The sequence below is a fragment of the Choloepus didactylus genome, chromosome 20 (assembly GCF_015220235.1).
Source record: "Choloepus didactylus isolate mChoDid1 chromosome 20, mChoDid1.pri, whole genome shotgun sequence".
Taxonomy (NCBI): Eukaryota; Metazoa; Chordata; class Mammalia; order Pilosa; family Megalonychidae; genus Choloepus; species Choloepus didactylus.
Window position 1 is genome coordinate 49,351,573 of NC_051326.1, and position 20,170 is coordinate 49,371,742.

At 37.2% G+C, this 20,170-nt stretch overlaps 1 protein-coding gene and 1 long non-coding RNA gene across 23 annotated transcripts in view; one reads left to right on the top strand and one right to left on the bottom strand.

The window, feature by feature from the left end:
• LOC119516385 overlaps positions 1 to 16,849 on the top strand; it is a 32,033-nt gene extending 15,184 nt beyond the window's left edge. For all 3 annotated transcript variants that reach the window (XR_005213296.1, XR_005213293.1, XR_005213294.1), the window contains one exon: positions 11,279 to 16,849. This is a non-coding gene — a long non-coding RNA (uncharacterized LOC119516385). The remainder of the gene's footprint in view (positions 1 to 11,278) is intronic.
• The window catches only part of MYT1L (myelin transcription factor 1 like), a 578,669-nt gene that overhangs the window by 49,606 nt on the left and 508,893 nt on the right, over positions 1 to 20,170 (bottom strand). For all 20 annotated transcript variants that reach the window (XM_037812732.1, XM_037812728.1, XM_037812736.1 and 17 more), the window contains 2 exons: positions 12,247 to 12,309; positions 1,178 to 1,261 (listed from right to left, as the gene is read on the bottom strand). In XM_037812732.1, coding sequence (XP_037668660.1) covers positions 1,178 to 1,261; positions 12,247 to 12,309 — 147 coding nt within the window. The remainder of the gene's footprint in view (positions 1 to 1,177; positions 1,262 to 12,246; positions 12,310 to 20,170) is intronic.

Consider the following 20,170-nt stretch of genomic DNA (forward strand, 5'->3'; position numbering starts at 1 on the left):
TTTTTAAAGGCTAGTGCATAAACCTGTGTTTTTCTTAAGAGCCAGCAGCATTTATTTGATTAGCTGGGCTCTCCAAAGTCTACAAAACAGTCTACCAGTTAGAAAATATTTTAAGCATCAGAGAAAATATTTAAGTAAAGCTCCTAGTATAGTGTTGGCACAGAGTCCATGGTCAGCACATTTCTTGGGAATAAATGAAAAAATCATCTTCTACAGCTGAAGTTCCATATAGGCCAATCAGTGCTTTCCAAACTTCTGTACTACAGGTTATGTCTAAGGGCCGAGCATATAAAATGAAAAACATAATGTGTGTATCTCCAAGAATGTAGCACTGTGAAAATGTGCCACCTGCATGCTCCAAAGGATGTGGATTTTGCCTGTAGTTTTTTTTAATGGCAAAAGTTTACATTCTACAGATTTTGTATTACTTATTTATTTTTAACAAATTTTAATTTATTTTGATAATTTAATTTAATTTAATTTTAAATTTTCATTTTATTTAAATTAAAATTTTTCTCCGAAGAAATTGAGTAAAATGAAAACCTCAAGTTAAGATGGCACCATGTTTATCTTACGGTTTTTTTGACCCAGGCACACCAGGTATTTGAAGGAGGGGGGGATATCATGACTTGAGCAGCAGGGGGGTGATATGTCTCGTGCTCACCATTTGATGCTTAGTGTAAGCCATCTGTCTCAAGTCCTTTTTTAGAACAAGGCACCGTATAATTAAATGAATTATATAAGCCAACAATCAGTAAAATATTCATTTCCGATGTTATATTTAAATACTTTCGTATAATTTCATGAATCTGCCTTTCCTTCTGAATTAAATGGCTTATACTGCCAAGAAGTAGAGGTAAGTTTCTTGTGATTTTGGTTACTGAGAACATTAGATGGTCCTTCAGCCTATTGATGGATTCTAGCTGGTTGTTGGACATCACCTGTAATTTAGATGATACCTTTCCGCTAATTATCAGGTGTGCATTGTTTGGCTTTTGTTTTAAATTTAGTGGTGACCTTTATCTGACCTTCCAGTTTATTGAAATTTCAAAGAATGCTCCCTACGAACTGTGAATTCTTTTCTTTTCTAATGCTCACTTTCTTCATTTAAACGTTTAAAATTGCCCCACACTAGAAGTCATGTTGCCTGTTTCTTGGTCTTATTGATCACTCATACCTAATTGGCTCTTGATCTTCTTTGTCTTCTTTGCTTTGTGCTATCCTGATGCCACTTTTCTTTGCTCTCGGGCAACCTGAAAGACTGAATAAGAAAAATATTTTCAGAAAGCAATCATGCACTGTTAATTCTGGCAAGCATTCTTTAACAACTGATTTTGCTTTGACTTGATTCTCTCCAACAGCCTTTGTTTCTTGGTATGAAAAATAAAATATCTGAGGGTAAGAGTACTTTTGGATGCTGTATCTCTGTGCCCTCTTAAAGCCTTTAGACACTGTCAATCCCCTTTCAAGAGGAGTTAAGAGACTGGGGTGAGCTAGGATTCTTTAAACAGATGGAGAGAACACTGATCACCCTGTAGAAATAGAAGCATTCAGGATCATAAGAAAAGAAGCTGGAGAACGTTTTGTTGTGACTAAAGAGAGAGAGAGAGAAAGAGAAAGAAATGAAAATCAGAAAGGATGGACAAATCCACACACACAAAGGGGTTAAGCATTGTAAAAGAGAATGTAGCCTTCCCTAGCTCTCTTACTTAGTGAAGATTTCTGAGACCCAATTTTCCAAGCCCTTCTTTCTCGTAAATTTGTGTCTTGGGCAGGAACGATATATTCCAATTTACCTGAAGTACAGACCTCTGGCAGTATCTGCACAAGGCACAGTAGAAGTTGAACGTGCTTATTTTATTTACTTTTCAAACTTTGGGGTACAGAGACACACATTTATTTAAGGAAAGTTTTGAGCTGGTACAGATTAATACTCATACTCAAAGATCAGTATATCTTAAGAAGGATATCTAGAATAAATGGGATTCTTTGCAAAGATCTAAAGAACTGGAAATCAGACTAGAACCGGAAATTAGAAAATTTATTAATATACCCTATGATCACATGGAAATTGAAACCCTCATATGGACTTTATAGCTACGTCCCAGGTAGGATACAGGCTATTTTTCTCATTTTCCTGAGCTTGCAGCATACTTTTCCTTATCAGTTCTGACTTCTTTTTAAACATGCTGATTCTTAGGTAGAAAAGGGGCTTATTCCCCATAAAGGGAGGCTTCGTCTCCCATTAGCCAGGCCTTGACTATCCTTTTTCCTTAGCGTATTTCAAAGTTTATGCTGGTGGCTTCCTTCAGCTGAAAAGCAGCCATCTCACAGGCAGAAGGTGGGTGGGAGAACGTATGTCGAGGCTTTTCTGGGATGGAGCACCAGGATTTTTCTAGAGCTGGGCATGTAACGCGTTGGGTATAATGATAACTGTCAGGCGCTCACAGTTGGGCTCACGCTTGTGCTGCTGCTGACAGCCGCTGACCTCCCCCTCTCTCAGTCCTTCCCATTCCCGTTTAAATAGGTTTAAACCTCCCTGAGCTAGCCCACTTCATAATCTCCCTCCTGTTACTTTACCTGTCTCCCTATTTTACAAAAAAGAAAAGAAAAGAAATGTGCCTGAGCTTGCTGCTTCCCGCTGCCTTTATTTCTCTCCTTGCTTTTACAATTAAAAAAAAAACTGAAAGAGGCATCTGCACTTGTTGCCCCTACTTTTTACCTCTTGCTTATTCGCAGCCAATTGCACCCAGTGCAGTCTGGCTCCTAATCCAGACGTCTATGAAAACTGCGCTTGCCCGGGTCACTATGACATGGAAGCCGATGGATGCTTTTTAAATTTATTTTTCAATCTTTGGATCACTTGCTCAAATGTAACACGTGAGATTGTACCTTCTAGAGCGTCTCTAGTCTGATTCCAACTATTCTTGAAATTTTCATTTCCTTTGCAGACACCGCTTGTTCTGCCTGTCCTTAAAATTTTATAGTTTATTGGGGTCCATTCATAGGCTGTCTTCTTTTCCAACTCTTCAATAGCTTTTTGCAGGAATGCATCTATTCCGGTGCTCTAAGTTATATGTTGATGACTTCCAGATCTGTTCTTTGTAATCCAGACTAAAATGCAAACTTCTACATTTTATTGACTGCTGGATGCGTCTAGCTGGATATCCCAAAGCTTCCTTCAACTCATCATATTAAAAATTAAATTCACCATCCACTTCACCAACCCAAACCTATCTTCAGTTCTTATTTGTTTCCTCTTAGTGAATGGCACAAACATCTGTTCAGTCACCCAAAACTGGGTTAATCCCATGTGTAGTCTATTGTCAAGCCTTGCTTATTTTATATCCTAAGTATTTTTTTAATCTATTTCCACTGACATTATATTTGAACCAACTAGCATGAACTCTGAACTGCATTAATGTATTATTTGTTTAAAATCTTCCAATGGCTATTTAATTCCCTTAGGGTATGTCTAAATTTCTAAATATGGCTTATGAGTCTCCTCATTCATTGTCTGGTCCTGCCGACCAGTCTCCATTCATCTCCTGCTCCTGCCCTGTCACACCTTATGCAGTCACACTTCTTGGCATCCTTTCTTTCATCTCCAAATCCTTATATATGTAGTTACCGTCACCTGCTCTTACATCCCTCTTTTGTCTGCTTACCTGTTTCCACCTGTTTGACCTCAACTTAGATGTTAAATCCTCCAGGAAGACTTTTTTGGCCATCCCACACCTCAGTTTCCTCATCGATATTTTAGGATACATAAAACATTAAAGACTTTACTTAAAACCTACATGTGAGAAGATTTATATGGTGCTCAATAATTTTAGAATCGTTACTTTCATTTTTTATCTATATTTGTGATTTCTTTAAGGTCCAAATTTGAATGTAGCAAAAAGTACTGGTTTTCTTCTTCCAGTTTTGAGTAATGTAGAAATTCTTTCTGTAGAATTGTCCCTGGCAGTGTGTGTTCTGTTAAGTGTAGGAGAGGAATCACATCCTTTGTGGGTGTCTGAGCTGTGGCTTTGAGCATCTGCTCAGGGCTAATGCAGAGTATTTGTTTTTTTTAGTATTTGGACCCATCTTACATTTAAAAAAATTTTTATGCTCTTTTCTATTCTTCCAGTGAGTTCAAATAGCATATATATATAGGTGATTCTAAAACCTTATTTCTGCTCTTGCCCTTTCTCCTTTCCTGAACTGGATATACCAAAGAAATCTCAAACTTAATATTTGTAGACAAAACTTGATTCTCACTCTGTCAGGAAGGCTTCTTTATTTCAGAAATGGCATCACCATTTGTCCATTTGTCCAACCCAGGGATCTCAGATGCATCCTTGACCCTTTCATAATTAATACCTGCCTTATTTTTTCTCTAATGATTATACATATATGTATATATGTTTTTTCTTAGTTGCTGTAAAATATATAACACATTACTGTATATGGCATTTATTTGTATTTGTGTCTCTTTAAGTATAAATAACAGGTGAACTGGAGGATTTAAGAGAAAACAGACTTTGGGTCTTCAGGATGAGGTGTGGTCAAAGTGCCTTCTAGACTACAGACAGAAATGGTGCTGGGCAGATCATTAAATCAGAAGCCCAAGGTTGAAGAAGAGGCCGATCACTTCACTGAACCTCTGGCTAAACAGATCTGTAGCCTGTGTGAGAGCGGATTCCAATGGAGATAAATCAGTGCTGAATTAAATAAGCTTCTAGTAGCTCCCTTGGGGAAGAGTTACATCTTCTGATTTTGTGACTAGAACTCAAGACTTCTCAAAGGGAGACCTACTCCTTTTTTTCCTTTGAGTTTCTTTAAACCTGGTTTCTTCATTGTCTTTTATCAATACATACTGATTTCTCTGCTTCATAGCAGGTAAGGCCTTTGGGATCCTTGATTTGACTTCCCAGATCACATTAGAACGGAGTCAGTAGATATTGTCAGACCCTTCGGTTGTTATCCTAAAGGCAAATACTTTGTACATTATTAAAAAGGGTGAAATTAAAGTGCCCCAAGAAGAAGACTGGAGTTCAAAGTATGTATTGTTTAAGATCTCTAAAGCCCTGTTTCCTCATTTGCAATTAGGATAGTAATAATCTCATAGGATAGTGAGATTATATGTGCAAAATTTTCAGTACAGATCTTGGTACATCATAAGTGCTTGATACAGTTTTATCTTTTATTATTATTGTTGAATATAATTCTACTTTTGAGATTATTCTGGAACCCTAAGAGCTACAGCTGTTCTTTGAGACTGTATGGATGTCCCAGTGGGAATCAAACTCATAAGCATAATCATTTGTGAAAAACATAGACTTAACTTCTACACTGGACAGCAATTTAAGGACCTTTAAATCTCTTGCTATGTGTATGATCCCATGAAAAAAGCAATAGGAAGAATAAATCAAGAAAACAAGGAAGAATTGTAGGTAAACCCTTCTGCTAAGACCATGCTGAGACAGCACGGTACTGAGATGTCTTTGAAAATTGCCGAAGAATAAGAAGGTCTTGGTGAAGTATCAGAGAAAAAGAATAAAGATGACTGGAAAATATGAGCTTTGAAAGAAAGCTTAAGAAACTGATTTTTTGTTGCTGTTGAAGACCCGAGGATGAAGATAAAATCTAATAATGACCATAAAACATACGGATAAGTTTATATGTAAGTTGGTGAACAGCAAGTATGTGCCTTCACGGAAGACAGAAAGGGAAGGGCAAGGCATCTGATGAAGGATTTTGATAGAACATTGTATACAGCCTATAAATATTTGTTAAGTTGAATTTAGGAAAGTTTCAGATGTTTTAAGAGAGACTGTAAAATAGCACCATCATTAAAAGCAAATACAATTCAAGTCCATTTAAGATAGTTTAGGATAGTCTCATGTTTCCAGTAAGAAGCAGACATGAGCTTCAAGGACCTTCCTGGCCATGTGGTTCTATGATGAGAAATGACTTCGGAGTCCATCTCTGCTCTTTAATCTCTTAGATTCCCAGATTCCTCAAATGCAAAATGAAATGAAATTACCTAACTTCAGTGTGGCTTTGAGGATCACATTTAAAAGCACTCTTTCTTAAGTTCCTGGAACTTAGTGTCTAGGACAAAGCTGGTGCTAGGCTATGATCTCCTCTATGACAGTAAAATTAAGGGACAGTGAACATCCTGGAATTGTGAACAGAATTTGAATTGTGTGCATTTGGACTGGGTGTGGGAGAGAGAAGGTCAAAGATAGTCACAGATTCTCAAAATGGATATTTGACCATTAAAAAGTTCAGGATCATTGTTCCACGACGTTACTTCTCATTATAGTCTAGATAAGGAGATGGAGACCCTTTGGACTCAAATGACTGACTTTAATTGTGGCACAATTAAAAAAAAATAAGGCTAATCAACCACTGTCTAAGTAAAGTTTTCTTTAGAGCTTGCATATACTTAAGGCCCTTAATGTCTTTAATTTTCCTGGGAAAAACAGAGACAATAGGAGACTAATATAGAAAGAGGTATTTCTACTTGTATTTATGGTCATCAAAAATCAAAACTCCTGGAGAAGTTTGTTTATTTAACGGTTGGCTTTGGTCTTTCTTTAGTGGCCAATTTACATAAGAACTTTGCTTTGGTCTTTCTTTAGTGACAATTTACATAATAACTGTTAACCGTGATAACACTTTTGCTTAACAAAGTGTTAAACTCCATTCAGATGTCTATCCAAGGGAGATTTTTACTATGACAAATAATAACATTATACTCTACTTTTTAACTGTAAAATTTCCATGGGACTGTATATAGTAAAAATTTGCCATAAACAAAATCAAAGGTACTTTCAAGTTTATGGATTAATCCGGGTATTATTTATTCCAGGCATAGATCATAACTTAATTTTTTTTTTATTTTGAAATAAATTCAAAGTTACATGAATAGCTGCAAAAACAATACTAGCCCCATACACAGAATTCCATCATACCCTGACCCCCCTCCCCCGATAGCTCAATCCACCAACTTTAACATGCTGTCACATCACTATTTCTTTCCCTCCCTCCCTCCCTCCCTTCCTATCATCCATCATCTATTTCTCTGTCTTCTGAACATATGAGAGTTAGCTGCACACATCCTTGAACATACACTATAATTCACGTATGTACTTCCCATGAACAAGAACATTCTTTTATGTAATTCCATTAAGCGCAGCTAAGAAGTATAAGAGATTCAACAATGATACAATGCTTACATTCTATATTCCCTTTTCCTTATGTCTCAACTGTGTCCCTTCGAGCCACCTGTCCTCCACCCTCCAATCCCATCCAAGTTCATCCTTAGCATTCAATTGTCGTCTAGTTAGACTTTTTTTTTTCTTTTTTCAGTTGTGGAAACGTATATACAGCCTAAATCTTCCCATTCCACCCCCTCCCTAGCCTTCCGTTAGTGGGATTAATCACATTTAGAATGATGTTATGCTCTTTCCCACCATCCATTACTAGAAATTTCCCTTCACCTCAAACAGCAACCCTACACTCCTTTCTTAACTCCCCATTGCCCCTTCCCCCATTTCTCTTAACCCAAACTCTACTTTTCATCTCTATGGTTATATTCTCTGATAATTTCTTTGTGTTTACTGTGGGGCTTAAAATTAACCTCTTAAATCCCTATCAATCTTGTTTTTCTTTGATACCACCTTCACTTCAATAGGGCACATAAACTATGTTCCTATACTCCTTCAGCCCCCCATTTTTATATAGTTGTCTAAAATTACGCATTTTACATTGAGTTCAAAACCACTGATTTGTCTTTAGAGTTTGTGTATTTTTTATCATGTAGGAAGTAAATAGTGGAGTTATAGTTCAAAAATTGTTGACTTCTATTTGTATTCCATTGTGTTTGGAGAATGTTCTTTGAGTATATTAAATTTTTTTTTTTTAATTAATTTCTTGAGGCTTGTTTTATGTCCCAGCTTATGGTCCCTTCTGGAGAAAGATCTGTGATCACTGGAGAAAAATGAGTGTCCTGATGATTTGGGATGTAAGGTAGTATATATGTCTGTTAAAATTCTCTATATCTCTTTCTCCTTTCTTTGTCTCTCTGTTGGTAGGGCTTCCTTTAGAATCTGAAGTAGGGCAGGTCTTTTATTAGCAAATTCTCTCAGCATTTGTTTGTCTGTGAAAAATTTAAGCTCTCCCTCAAATTTGAAGGAGAGTTTTGCTGGATAAAGTATCCTTGGCTGGAAATTTTTCTCTCTCAGAATTTTAAATATGTCATGCCACTGCCTTCTTGCCTCCATAGTGGCCACTGCGTAGTCACTACTTAGTCTTATGCTGTTTCCTTTGTATGTGGTGAATTGCTTTTCTCTTGCTGCTTTCAGAACTTTCTCCTTCTCTTCAGTATTTGACAGTCTGATCAGAATATGCCTTGGGGTGGGTTTTTTGGATTTATTCTATTTGGAGTTCGCTGGGCATTTATGCTTTGTGTGTTTATATTGTGTAGAAGGTTTGGGAAGTTTTCCCCAACAATTTCTGTGAATACTCTTTCTAGACTTTTACCCTTCTCTTCCCCTTCTGGGACACCAATGAGTCTTAAGTTTGGACGTTTTATTTTACCTATCGTATCCCTGAGATCAATTGCGATATTTTTTTGATTTTTTTCTCCATTCTTTCTTTTGTTCTTTCATTTTCTGTTCTGTGGATGTCTAGGACACTGAGATGTTGTTCAGCTTCCTCTAGTCTTGTATTGTGAATATCCAGAGTCTTTTTAATTTGGCCAACAGTTTCTTTTATTTCCATAAGATCTTCTATCTTTTTATTTACTCTTGCAATGTCTTCTTTATGCTCTTCTAGGGTCTTCTTCATGGCACTTATATCCTGGACCATGGTCCTCTTGATGTCCTTTAAATCCTTTGCCATGTTTTTGTTCTTTGATTGTAGCTCTTTGATTAATTTTGCTAGGTACAATGTTTCTTCCGAAATCTTGATTTGTGTGTTTGGAGTCGGATTCTCCATATGGTCTGGTTTTATCATATGCATTAAGATTTTCTGTTGTTTTTGGCTTCCTGGCATTTGCTTTTTTTTGATAGGGTTCTTTCAAGTTGTATCAAAAAAAAAGGATATTGATCTAATTTTTCAGAGACACAGTTTGGTGATGTACACTTTCTCTAACTAACCAGCAGATGGTGTCTGTGAGTCACCTATATCCCTCAAATCAGTTCTCAACCTTTTTTCCACGGAGTGTGGGGAAATGATTCTTGTGTGTTCAGTTGGAGAACTCAGTTTGGGTGTGTTGCTGGAGCCATCTGCCCTGAATGTGGGGTGTGTGTACGGGTGGCCAGGGAGGAAGGGCAGTTCTACTGTTCAAATCTCCCAGGTTCCAGGAGATTCAAGGCCGCCGCAAGAGTCTAAGACTTCATTTCAGTTCAGCCCCAGCCTTCTCGCTTGGTGTCCCACAAACCACTGGACTTGGCGTAGCGCCCCTGGGTTCTCCGAGCGGATCCCCCCTCCCAGCTGCGATCCTCCCTCAGCCGAGGGAATGCCGTGCTACATCATCAATGCGCGCCATCCCTCAAGGGAAGCCCTGGGACACTGGGCTGTGCTGCGGGGCTCTCAGCTCATTTCAGAATGCAGAATGTCTGAGGCTGTCTTTACTGCAATGCCTTGTGGGCTGAGAACAGTTGAGGTTTTCTCCACAGAGAGAAAGCGAGGGACAGAAAAACTCCCAGGTTCACCTGTCAGCCAGATATAGCACCTGATCCTCTGGGCTCCCTATCCTGAGACAGATATGTCCCCCGATTCTCCCAAGGTCAGTTGTCACCAAAAGCCTCTGTCTGCTTGTTGAGGATTCGCTGTCTGTATTGAGCAGTTAATATTAAAACCTCACTTGGAGCTGGGCTGAGAGAGTGCACAGCGTGGCTTCCGTGAGGGAGGGGCTCCTGGCTCTAGGCTCTCGGCTCTCAGCGCGGGTCCACAGTTTTACTTACAGATTTTATGTTGTGATCTCGGGCTTTCCTCCCAATTCATCTTGGTGGATGTTGAGTGTACAGTCATGTTTCTCTCCCCGCTGTTATTCCAGGTTATTTACTGGTTTTTTGTTCATTTATGAATTGTTCTTGGGGAGACTAAGTCTTCCACTTCTTTCTATGCCGCCATCTTCCCAGAATCCCATAACTTAATTTTAAGCTTCAGTTATATTTTAAGCATAGGTTTATACTCTGTTAATACTTAACATTGTAAAATATAAGTGAAATGAATAAGAATGTTTAAATTATGACTGAATTTACATGATGCCAACTTCCTTCGCCCCAAAAAATAATCTTAAAAAAAAAAAAAAGAAACATTTGGATGTGAAGTGACCAGTAAATGTTTACCTTTAATTGCATAGACACTAGATGATACTGGAAATTCTGGTAATGTGAAGATTGAGGTATTTCCAAGATAAATTAAAATAAACAGTAGCATAGAATGTGCTTGACTTTTTACATTTAACTGGAGTTCTTTTTTTTAAAATTTTTTTTAAAAATCTAAATCAGTATCTTACTTTGGCAATCCTTTTTGGAAGTTGTTGCTTACTATTCAAATTACACATTCAAATTACAGTGACCAGCTTTGGATTGCCTGGTGAAGCCAGGACAACATGAAGCTGATAAGACTTCTCTTGACCATATGGTCTATGGTAGTGGCTGTATACTGGGGGCCATTTTGCCCCCAGGAAACAATGTCTGGAGACATCATTGGTTATCATGAATGGGTTGGTGGTGGTGGTGCCACTGACCTCTAGTGGTAGAGACCAGGGATGTTGCTAAACATCCTGCAATGCACAGGACAACCTCACATCAAAGAATTATCTGACCCAAGACGTCAGTTGTGCTGAGGTTGAGAAACCCTGGTCTACAGAATGATGTTTTTATTATGTGAGCATTGAGAACCCTCACATAAATCTCCCAGAGTTATAAATCAGTTCGCCTTCTTGGCTGTAACAATTGCTAACAGACATGTCCTGTTTCAACAGTGCTCTCAAAAGGTCGAAAAGTGAAATCAGGAACAAATAATTTACTGTAGGATTTTAATGATGAAACAAATCCACTGAGTTTCGACTCCAATCCAAACTTACTCTGACCATTTAACTCCGGTCACAAAGGGCAGCTTCACCATTCAGCCAGCATGTTCTCACTGGGCTCAATCTATGCAAAATGACCTTGCCTCTTGCAATTGGTAGATAGACTATTTACTGTTGCAATATTTACTGTTACTATAATTGTGTTAATTTTCTTTCTTTCTTTTTTTTCTTTCTCTGTAGGAGAGGTGTTGAAAACAGAAGGGCTCATCTGCTTTTGGACTGCCCACTTCCTAATCTGAAATTTCCAGCAGAGATGAGGAACAAATATTTTATAACCCAGTTTATTTAGTTGACTATGTTTGTTAGATGTAACATTGTTTTCTCTATTGTTAGAGACTTCACCTTAAATGGGTCTTAATTCAGGAATGTTCTTGCCTTATCTTTGCATTGGCTGGTTGATCATAACTGAACATGGTATAGAAGTTCATTACATAGAATAGATTCATACATGTAACCACAAGGTTTAGATCCACTTTTGTATAGACCATGTACCAAAAGATTCTTTCAGTTTACTTTACTTAGGGCTTGATATAAAATAGGTATTCATAAAATATTTATTGAATGTCAATCAGCATAATTTTTAAAAATCTCATGTGGCTGAATCTCTATGCTATAATTCAGACACTGCCTTCTTTTGGGGAGTGAAGCGTCTAGAATTTGTAAGGTTAAGCTGCATTTTTTCTGTAGAATCCAGATCTGTTGATCCTTGCTTATAATAATTGTGTAGCTTTGTGGCTCAAATTTTAATATTAAGCAAACAACTCTCAATGGTAGTAGAACATTTGCCTTCCCATGAGTGTTCTCAGTGATCTTATAATATACTAGAGAAAAATGTTTTCCTTTACTCTTTCAATTTAGAAAGACACACTACTGAATTACTTTAGAAATGCTTCTCACAAAAGGTGAGATATTACAAGAGGGGACCCTGGTTCTGGTGCAGTGAAAGTCTGCTTTCGAAGTAAGGGCCTGATTAGGGCAGTGCTGCTTTATGGCTACAAGCTTCTTGGATCCTTAATTTTACCAGTGGAAGCCACACTTTAGGCATGCCCCAAAGCCCTAGGAGTGAGTAGTATTCCTGTGCATAGATGGTACTGTTAGTTAAATAAGAAACAATGGTTTTGAATAGAAGAATAAGCATCTCTACATACCTTCGATGAGAAGCGTAATTGCCAGTAATATGTCCAGAGCCATCACAACCGGGGGTGGGGCACCTACAATTAAAAAATGTAAATTGGGTAATTTACTCGAAAGAAAGAAAATCCCCCACACAGTTAACTTCTTTATTTATCCAACAAGTAAACCCTCTTTCTTGCTTAGCCTCTCTACTTGAAAGAACCTAAATTGAGCTGAAAGTTCCCTAGCCCAACTGCAACAGTGTTCATTAATCAGAACTATCAGATACAAACCTTTGACTACCTTCTTCCTTCCAAAACCAATGACACTTTCTAGAATGATCACAAATTTCAGTGACTGCTGGGAGTTCAACAGTCTCTGGGGCCTGTAGCCTCCCTGGTCATAGGGATTTATTTTAAAATCTCTGTTCCCTCCAAGTATCCCATGTTTCCCTTCCCTTATGATTACTTTCAATTCATTCAAGCCCAGTTATATCAATCAAGGTTGATAGTTTTTGCAAGCTATTAGAACAATCCAAATATGAAGCATGATTTAGACATTAAAAAAATATAGACAGTGGTCGATGAGAAGGGACTTTGTCTGAACTCTCAACACCAGCATAATAAAGGAATTCCATTCTATTGGCTCTTAAGAATTTTGGTCAACCTGGTTAGCCATTGGTTCCAGTGTGTGCAGTAAACCCATATCCTAACTGCAGGAATGAAGATCAACAAACTTAAATTCTCTCAGCTGGCACTGTGCATTCAGACAGGTTTGAGTTTCCTTAGAATCTTTGTTACTTTGAACTGACTTGAGTAGAAGATAGGAGACCTTTCTTGATTAACCATATCAAGTCGTCAAAATACCCAGAAAAATTTATGTGCATCTGCACTGCATCTGTTTAAACACCTGTCTGTGGAATTCCATCCAGTTTCTTAATTACTGCATTGCCATTGCTTTAATGGGAGAGATTTTTTGGAAAGAGCTTTATGCTTATTGTACTCCATATTAACTTTTTAAATATGCCATCTCTTGAATAATCAGATAAATACTACAAAGACATTTTCACTTTAAAATATTTTAATTGCATTTACACCCACTATGAAATAAAAGTTAAGGCCAAAAGTTAACAAAAAATTCCTCTTTCTTTCTATTAAATTTGTAACCCTCAAAAAAATAAGACCAAGTGATTTATTAGACAATATGACCAACTAGTAGTAAAACACAAATCATGCTCCAGCCACTCATTCTGATTAAAGGGACACCTGAATTCCTGTCAAGAACAAAAATCACAGATTTTAAATATTTAATACCTATATACTATCTCTGAGAGATTTCAATTTACTTTCCACTCAGAATATCACCTGTGATATTGAATATTGAGACCAGGCCAGTAAAATTACTTGCTTACAGATTGACTATCTCAAGATAAGATGAGAGTATCAGTGAGTGGAATGGAAAATAGAGTGAAACTGGATTAATTTCAAGTGTATGAAAGTCATATTTTGACACTTGCATGTGTAAATAATCTTGTATTTAGAAATTTTCTCATTTTCTTTTAGTCCTAAAGAAAGGGAACGTAATTCTAGATCTCAGGGTATTGAAATTGATATCTGTCATGCTGTATTAAAGGTTTAAGTTTAACTTATGACTTCTGCCATAAAAGAATAAAAAATAACTGAATGAAGAGATAGTAGAGAAATAGTCAGTGTGCTCTAATCCATGCCCTTTTAGCGTAAGTGGAATCACGATTTTTAAAATGGGAGTCTGAGGCAGAACAACAATTAGGCATTTTAAACAATAACTATCATTGACATGATTCTTGTTAAAGTAACAGTTGTCTATATACGTTGGTGAAAAAAGTTTGATCATAAGACTGTATTCAGTCAAATGCTAAGTAATTATTTCCTAAATAATAACTTATATGACTGAATTTAACTAGCTGCTTTTCCAATGACACCTCAAGTGGATAATCCTCAATCCCAGAATGCTCTTATGGGAAGAAAATTTGAAAGCAATAAAAAGCAGTCTATCTTAAGAGAAACTAAACTTCAGGCAAGTTTCTGTTTTGAGAATTTATCAAGAAACAGAAATGTTTTCTACCAGCCAATGATATATACTTGGCATTACTTTTTCCTCAAAAAAAGATCCTTAAACTCTTCTGAATTTAAGTACTTAGTGCAAATTCATTTAAAATTTATTTAATATGAGTATAAATTTTTTCTTTTCTTTTCTTTGTCTTTTGGCAGGGGGAGATTTCATATTCTGCTCTAACGTAAAGTGAGGTGTTATAGTGAAAATAATACAAGTGGAAATCAGGTTTTAATACCTATTTTTTAAAAAAGAAAGTTTTTCAAAGAAATTGTAATGTGTTTAAATATCATTTCTCCATCATTTGATAGGCAAAGAGATATTTAAAATGCCCTTCAACACCACCAAAAATTTTTAAATAACTATTGATTTGGTTCATTTTCAGCGCTTTAACTGTTTAGGGAAAGGAAAAAACATTACTGGAAAGAAGGCTTTCTTTCTTAAAGATTTGTTTTTAATTTCAGGGTTCCAAAGCAGGTAGATGGAGTTTGAATCTCAGATCTGCCACTGGTTAGCTTTGTGAATTTGAAGAAATTGTTTAATCTTGTGATGCTTTAGCTTCCACATCTGGAGCTAGAACTACTGTCTCATCTATTGTATGAGGATGAAAATGTTGTAAGATATCTAAAGTGTTTGCTCTGGTTTTCTCATAGTAAGGGCCACTTCTCCTTTCTCCCTTCATTTTGCTAATGCCAGGTAGTTTGAAGCTTAAACAAAATAGCCCAGTGCTCCAATTAGCATCCTTAATTCTCACCGGTAGGTGCGGAGTTCTGAATACAGGCTTAAAGGAACTTCCTGCATTTCATTGTTATCTTGCCTTTGAAATAATTGACTACTTTGGGTTTTATGAGAGCAGTAATTCAGCTTTCTCATCTTTAGGTGGTGCTTCAGGACCACATAGATAGCTGAAAATTATTTTTCAACTATGCTTTCTTCTAATATCTCTAGGTATTCATTTTTATGTTACTGTTGAAGATTTTAAAGCTTTTCCAAACTCCTAGATTTACATACAAATGTCCTAGCTTTAAGAAATCTCAACACACAAAAATACAATTTTCTTAAGTCGATGAATGAGGAAGTGATTTTTTCCTCTAACAAAAGGAGTCTTTGCTTCTCGAAGGGAGTCAGCTCCAGGATCCTTGAAAATGTGAGTGGTGTAAAATTGATTTACAGAAATTCGATTTGCATCTACCGGTCTAAGAGCACATCTTTTCCATAAAGCGAGGCCCATGTGGGATAATCAAAATCCCCTGTGGATAAAATCAGACAGTGGCATGTGCTGCACAGCTTGGGTTTTGAAATGGCAGAAGAGACTGACTGAGTTTCCATGGAAACTGCCCCCTCAGCTCCCTTTAAAGAAGGCACAGGCTCTTAGCACTGAAGCAATCAGGCTGCTACAGGGGAAGAATGATGTTTTAAAAGAGCACCACTAACTTAATGGCCCTCCTTGCTTTTCTAGTACTTATCATGAACAATAGTACCAGGTCTATATTAAGTTCCTATGGTTAAGGATGTAAAGTAGCATTAAATAAAACACTTGCTATATATATAATTTATTTTTTCTCTTCAACTGCAAAGGTACTATTGGGAAAACACTTGGAGAAAGCAAATGATGAATAGAGAATCTCAAAATCTATACTTGCTGCCTCAAGGATCTATTTAAGATATAAATATTTCTGGTCTCTGATTTCCTTGCCTTAATGTCAACTTTGTGGGTTGCCTTGGAATTAAAGTAATATGAAGAGAAGAAAAATTTTGGTGGTGCATCTTACTGTATGGCTGGAAAAATTGGCCCTGTATAAATGGTTAAAAATGGCCATGGAAAAATCATAATAAAACATCTTAGTGTTTATGTTTTGGGTTACATGCAGAATTCAGGCAAAATCTAAAAAAAAAAAAATGTCGAGATCACTCACAAACTTTTGGTATTAAGATTTCAGTGAGGTAGCCCTTCTCAAGTAAGAACAACCTATGTTTCTGTTGCTTTTTGTAGATCTAAGACATCAAGGAACTCTCTCAACCTCAACATCATAGAAGTCCCTTTGTGTTCGTTGCTTTCTTTTTCTTATTCACCATCAAAAACCCCTGCTATTTGCAATGTGAATAATGTTCTTTCCAACTGTGTAGACATTTCATTTTGAATGGCCCGAAATGTTTCCCCAAACCTATGTATCAATCTTTATCGATTACACCTACATTGAGGTCATAAGATATTTACCCGAAAGTCTAAAAAATAATTTAGTATCTATGAATTAAGCATTTTCACACATCACAAAGATGTGATGGCAGATCAACTCAATTCTCGACTTTGCCTCTGCTTTGTCCTTCAGCAGGACATACAGACTATTAATGTTTTGTTTTCTTCTCCCCATTAACAAAACCACAACATTGAAACTGGGTAATGGAAATGGAAATTATTCACTTGACTGACTGAATCTGTATTATTGCTTACGTATCAGAACGTCTCAATGTGCTTCCTCCGTGGTCTATCATCCCACCGCCTCTCTTTCAACAGGAGACATTATGAGGACTAAATAAATACTTTATATTATGGAAGACGTTAAAAGTATGGCATTTTCTTCATGACACAAATATTCTTTAGTTAGGTGCATGTACACATTAAAGTATGTTTTACTATATGTTACGTACTGAAATAGATGCACCCATTTTATATCAATTCCATTAGCAGTAGGAGTTAGTAAACTCCTTGAAAGAATCCAAGACAGATCCAACATATATGGAATTTGTTCTCCATGGTCAGAATAGGCTGCCAATGTGCTCTTACAGGATACAATGTGGGTTAAACTTCGAGGGTCAGTTTAGGTCAATCTCTCTCTTACCATACATCTCTCTAGAGAGTAAGTGCACACTGATGGCCTAGAGGGCAGTATGCTCATCAGAGCCTAGAGGCCTAAGTCATTACCATATAGTGTCTAACTCAGTGTCTGAACGGAGGCATGCCTGCTAGGTGAGACTCAGCTAGTTCAATGTTTGGTCTAGTTTTCCCAAAATCAGTTTATAGGAAAAATTATATGAAGAGGCGCATGATCTTTCATCTTGATAGAATCAATTAGTTATGTTTTAATCTGATAATAAAGGCTCAAAGTACTGCCAGCAGATTTAAACTGTATCTTTTATTGTCTTTGCAGCTGACCTAATCCAGTTGAATCAGCTCTACCTAAAGGTTGACTTTCAAAAATGCTATAAACAGGCATATTTTTCATTCCTTCGTTTTATGGCAACTCTATCAAGGAAAATTAATAAGTAAAACACAAAATATGGAAGAACATATTTTTCATAATGCTCTGCAATTTTCTTCAAAAAGGGAGACAGACCTTGTCACTAATAAGCAATATGCATTGCTTCTGCCCAATTTCCCAAATATTTTACCTGAAATTCAGGGAAAGAAAAAAACTTTTCAATTTGTAAGAAGCTCAATAATTTTCTGTTTTATTTTTGAAATTCAGTAGCAGGCATGCATATTTTGAACTTTATCCCACTCTAGAAAAAAGTCACAGACTATCCCAAATTGAGACTTTCCAAATCCCTTCTTTTACTGTCTTTTCACTTAGGGGCAGCTTCTCCTGCCGTTTCCCTGACACAGAAACCCCCACTCACTGACACGTTCTTTTCTCATTCCTCCTTTTCCAAGTCTTCTATCAGGAAATGATATGGCAGACATTGGTACTTAAACATACCAGATAACACAAGAGTACTGAAAACAAGATCAAAAGTCATAGGAACAAACAGCTAGTAATGGAATTTGGGGTTTTGTGAAACGTGGGTTTGGGGAGTGGGCGAAGGAGACCAGTTGAACTGCATCCGTGTCTCCTTCAGAGAAGGCTGGCTCAGGATTCCCTTATCCTGCTCAGTGCTTCCCCTCGCTCTGGGGTCCCACATTCCTCACAGGCATGCTTAGACCACTCCAATTCTTGCTGGAGAGAGATTTACAGACTTATCCACAAGACACTACTTAAAGTTTCTCCCATTCTGCTTTATTCAATGGGAGTCAAGTGAGGAAACTTTTAAAATGTAAAGTTTAGGATACTCCAGTATTATAGAAACCTATACATTTGAAAATGTAAAATATACTCATTTGTAATAGAATTTAGATGGAAGACATTCTTTCCGATTTCTGTAAAATGCAAGCACAAGACATCTTTTTCTTCTGGCTCCAAGCACTTTTTCTTTTAAATTATACTCAAAGATAAACAAACAAATACATAAATTAAAACAACAATAAACAAACTGTATTTAAAAATTATCCTTAGCATAATTAAAAAAATTTTTTTTTGATGATTCAGATAACATTTGGGAATAGGTCAGGCCTCAGGTTACTAATAAAGCAGAATTGTCATCATGCAAATAAAACTCAAAAGTGTTGGTTATAGAGATTTGTGGTTGACAGAATGCCAGTAGAACTGTGCAGTTTCAGGAGCAGTAGGTGAACACAGGTAGCAATTTGGTGGGTGGAGAAGCTTTATTAGTTCCATGACGCCCAATAAGTATACTAACCAGAGTATATATCACATTCTGTAAAGAGCATTTGGATGATCCACTTATCGTACAACCCATTGACACACAGGAATATTTACAAGTAAGTTTAAATTTGACTCAGAGGATCACATGTCTACCATCAGCAATGGGTTTACCCCTTAATATACACTGTATGATGTCCCACCCCTCCACCCTTCCCTCTGATTCCACTGACCCCTATAGTAGAGCCTTAGGAGGTGGTATGCTTGGCTTTAGCTTTAAATAATATAAGGACTCTGGGATACCTGGACCCCAGAAAGAACCAATGAAGAATCTGGTCCTTCTCCTGGGTTCATTCCATACAGGATATTTCAAGTTGCTGGTTTGACTGTTTGGGGGAAACAGAAAGGGGGCTGCTAGAGCAGCTTTATTTATTGTTCATGCTGCATGCAGTTTTTTTTTTTTTTTAAATCATGCAGCCTATAAATCTTATCTTATAAGTCATCTGTCTTAGTAAAGCTACCCTCATTGTCTGGGGGGTGGAAGCCTAACTTGGACCCCCTCATTGCCAACACTGTGAACGGCTGCACCGCTGAATGGCATCCCAGATACATCCAGCAAATAGGCTCCTGTCCAGTGTGGCAGAACGTACCTAGCACATCCTGATGTCCCATTCATTTAACGGGATGTGTCCATAGGAAACTGCTGCCAGAGCACATGCACGTCCCAGCAGCAGTGAAGGCAGCTAAACAAGAAGCTGGGACAGCTGGAGTCAGTATTGGAATTGGACTCGAAGGACCCATGCAAAAAAAAAAATACAAAAGGTGACTAGTGCAGCTGACTCAAGGCAACAGAAACCACCATTTCTAATCTCTTGTCCTTAATTTGACAACTGAATTACATTAAGGGGCCTTTCCGCATTCAACAATAACTCTCATAATGCAGACGGGGCTTCCGATTTGACATGCAAAGAAATTTTTACAGGGCTTGAACCTTGGCAAGGATCTGGGGACAAGAAAGAAGTACTCACCTTTGTTGATTAAATTAACTCTAAGGCAGTTCATATGATTTATATGTAGGGAAGAACAAAAATTTAAAGGACTTTAATGCATGCTCTTGTAGGGAAATTTCTTTCTGGTCCTGGGAACCGGCTTGAGAATGTCTAAGAATGAGCACCTCTAGTTTATTCTTTAAGACCATCATTAGATGATCTGGAAATGTTTTCATGAGCGTTCCTTGCCTCTAAGAATGAAAAAGCATTTGTGACGGTATCCAATTGGCCTTTAATGGTAAGTAGTCAAATATCAAGTGATGAGCCATTTATTTTTGAAGCTTATTGATAAGGAAGGGACAGGGAAGGGAAGAGGATTCTTTGCAAGGACTATTAGTTTA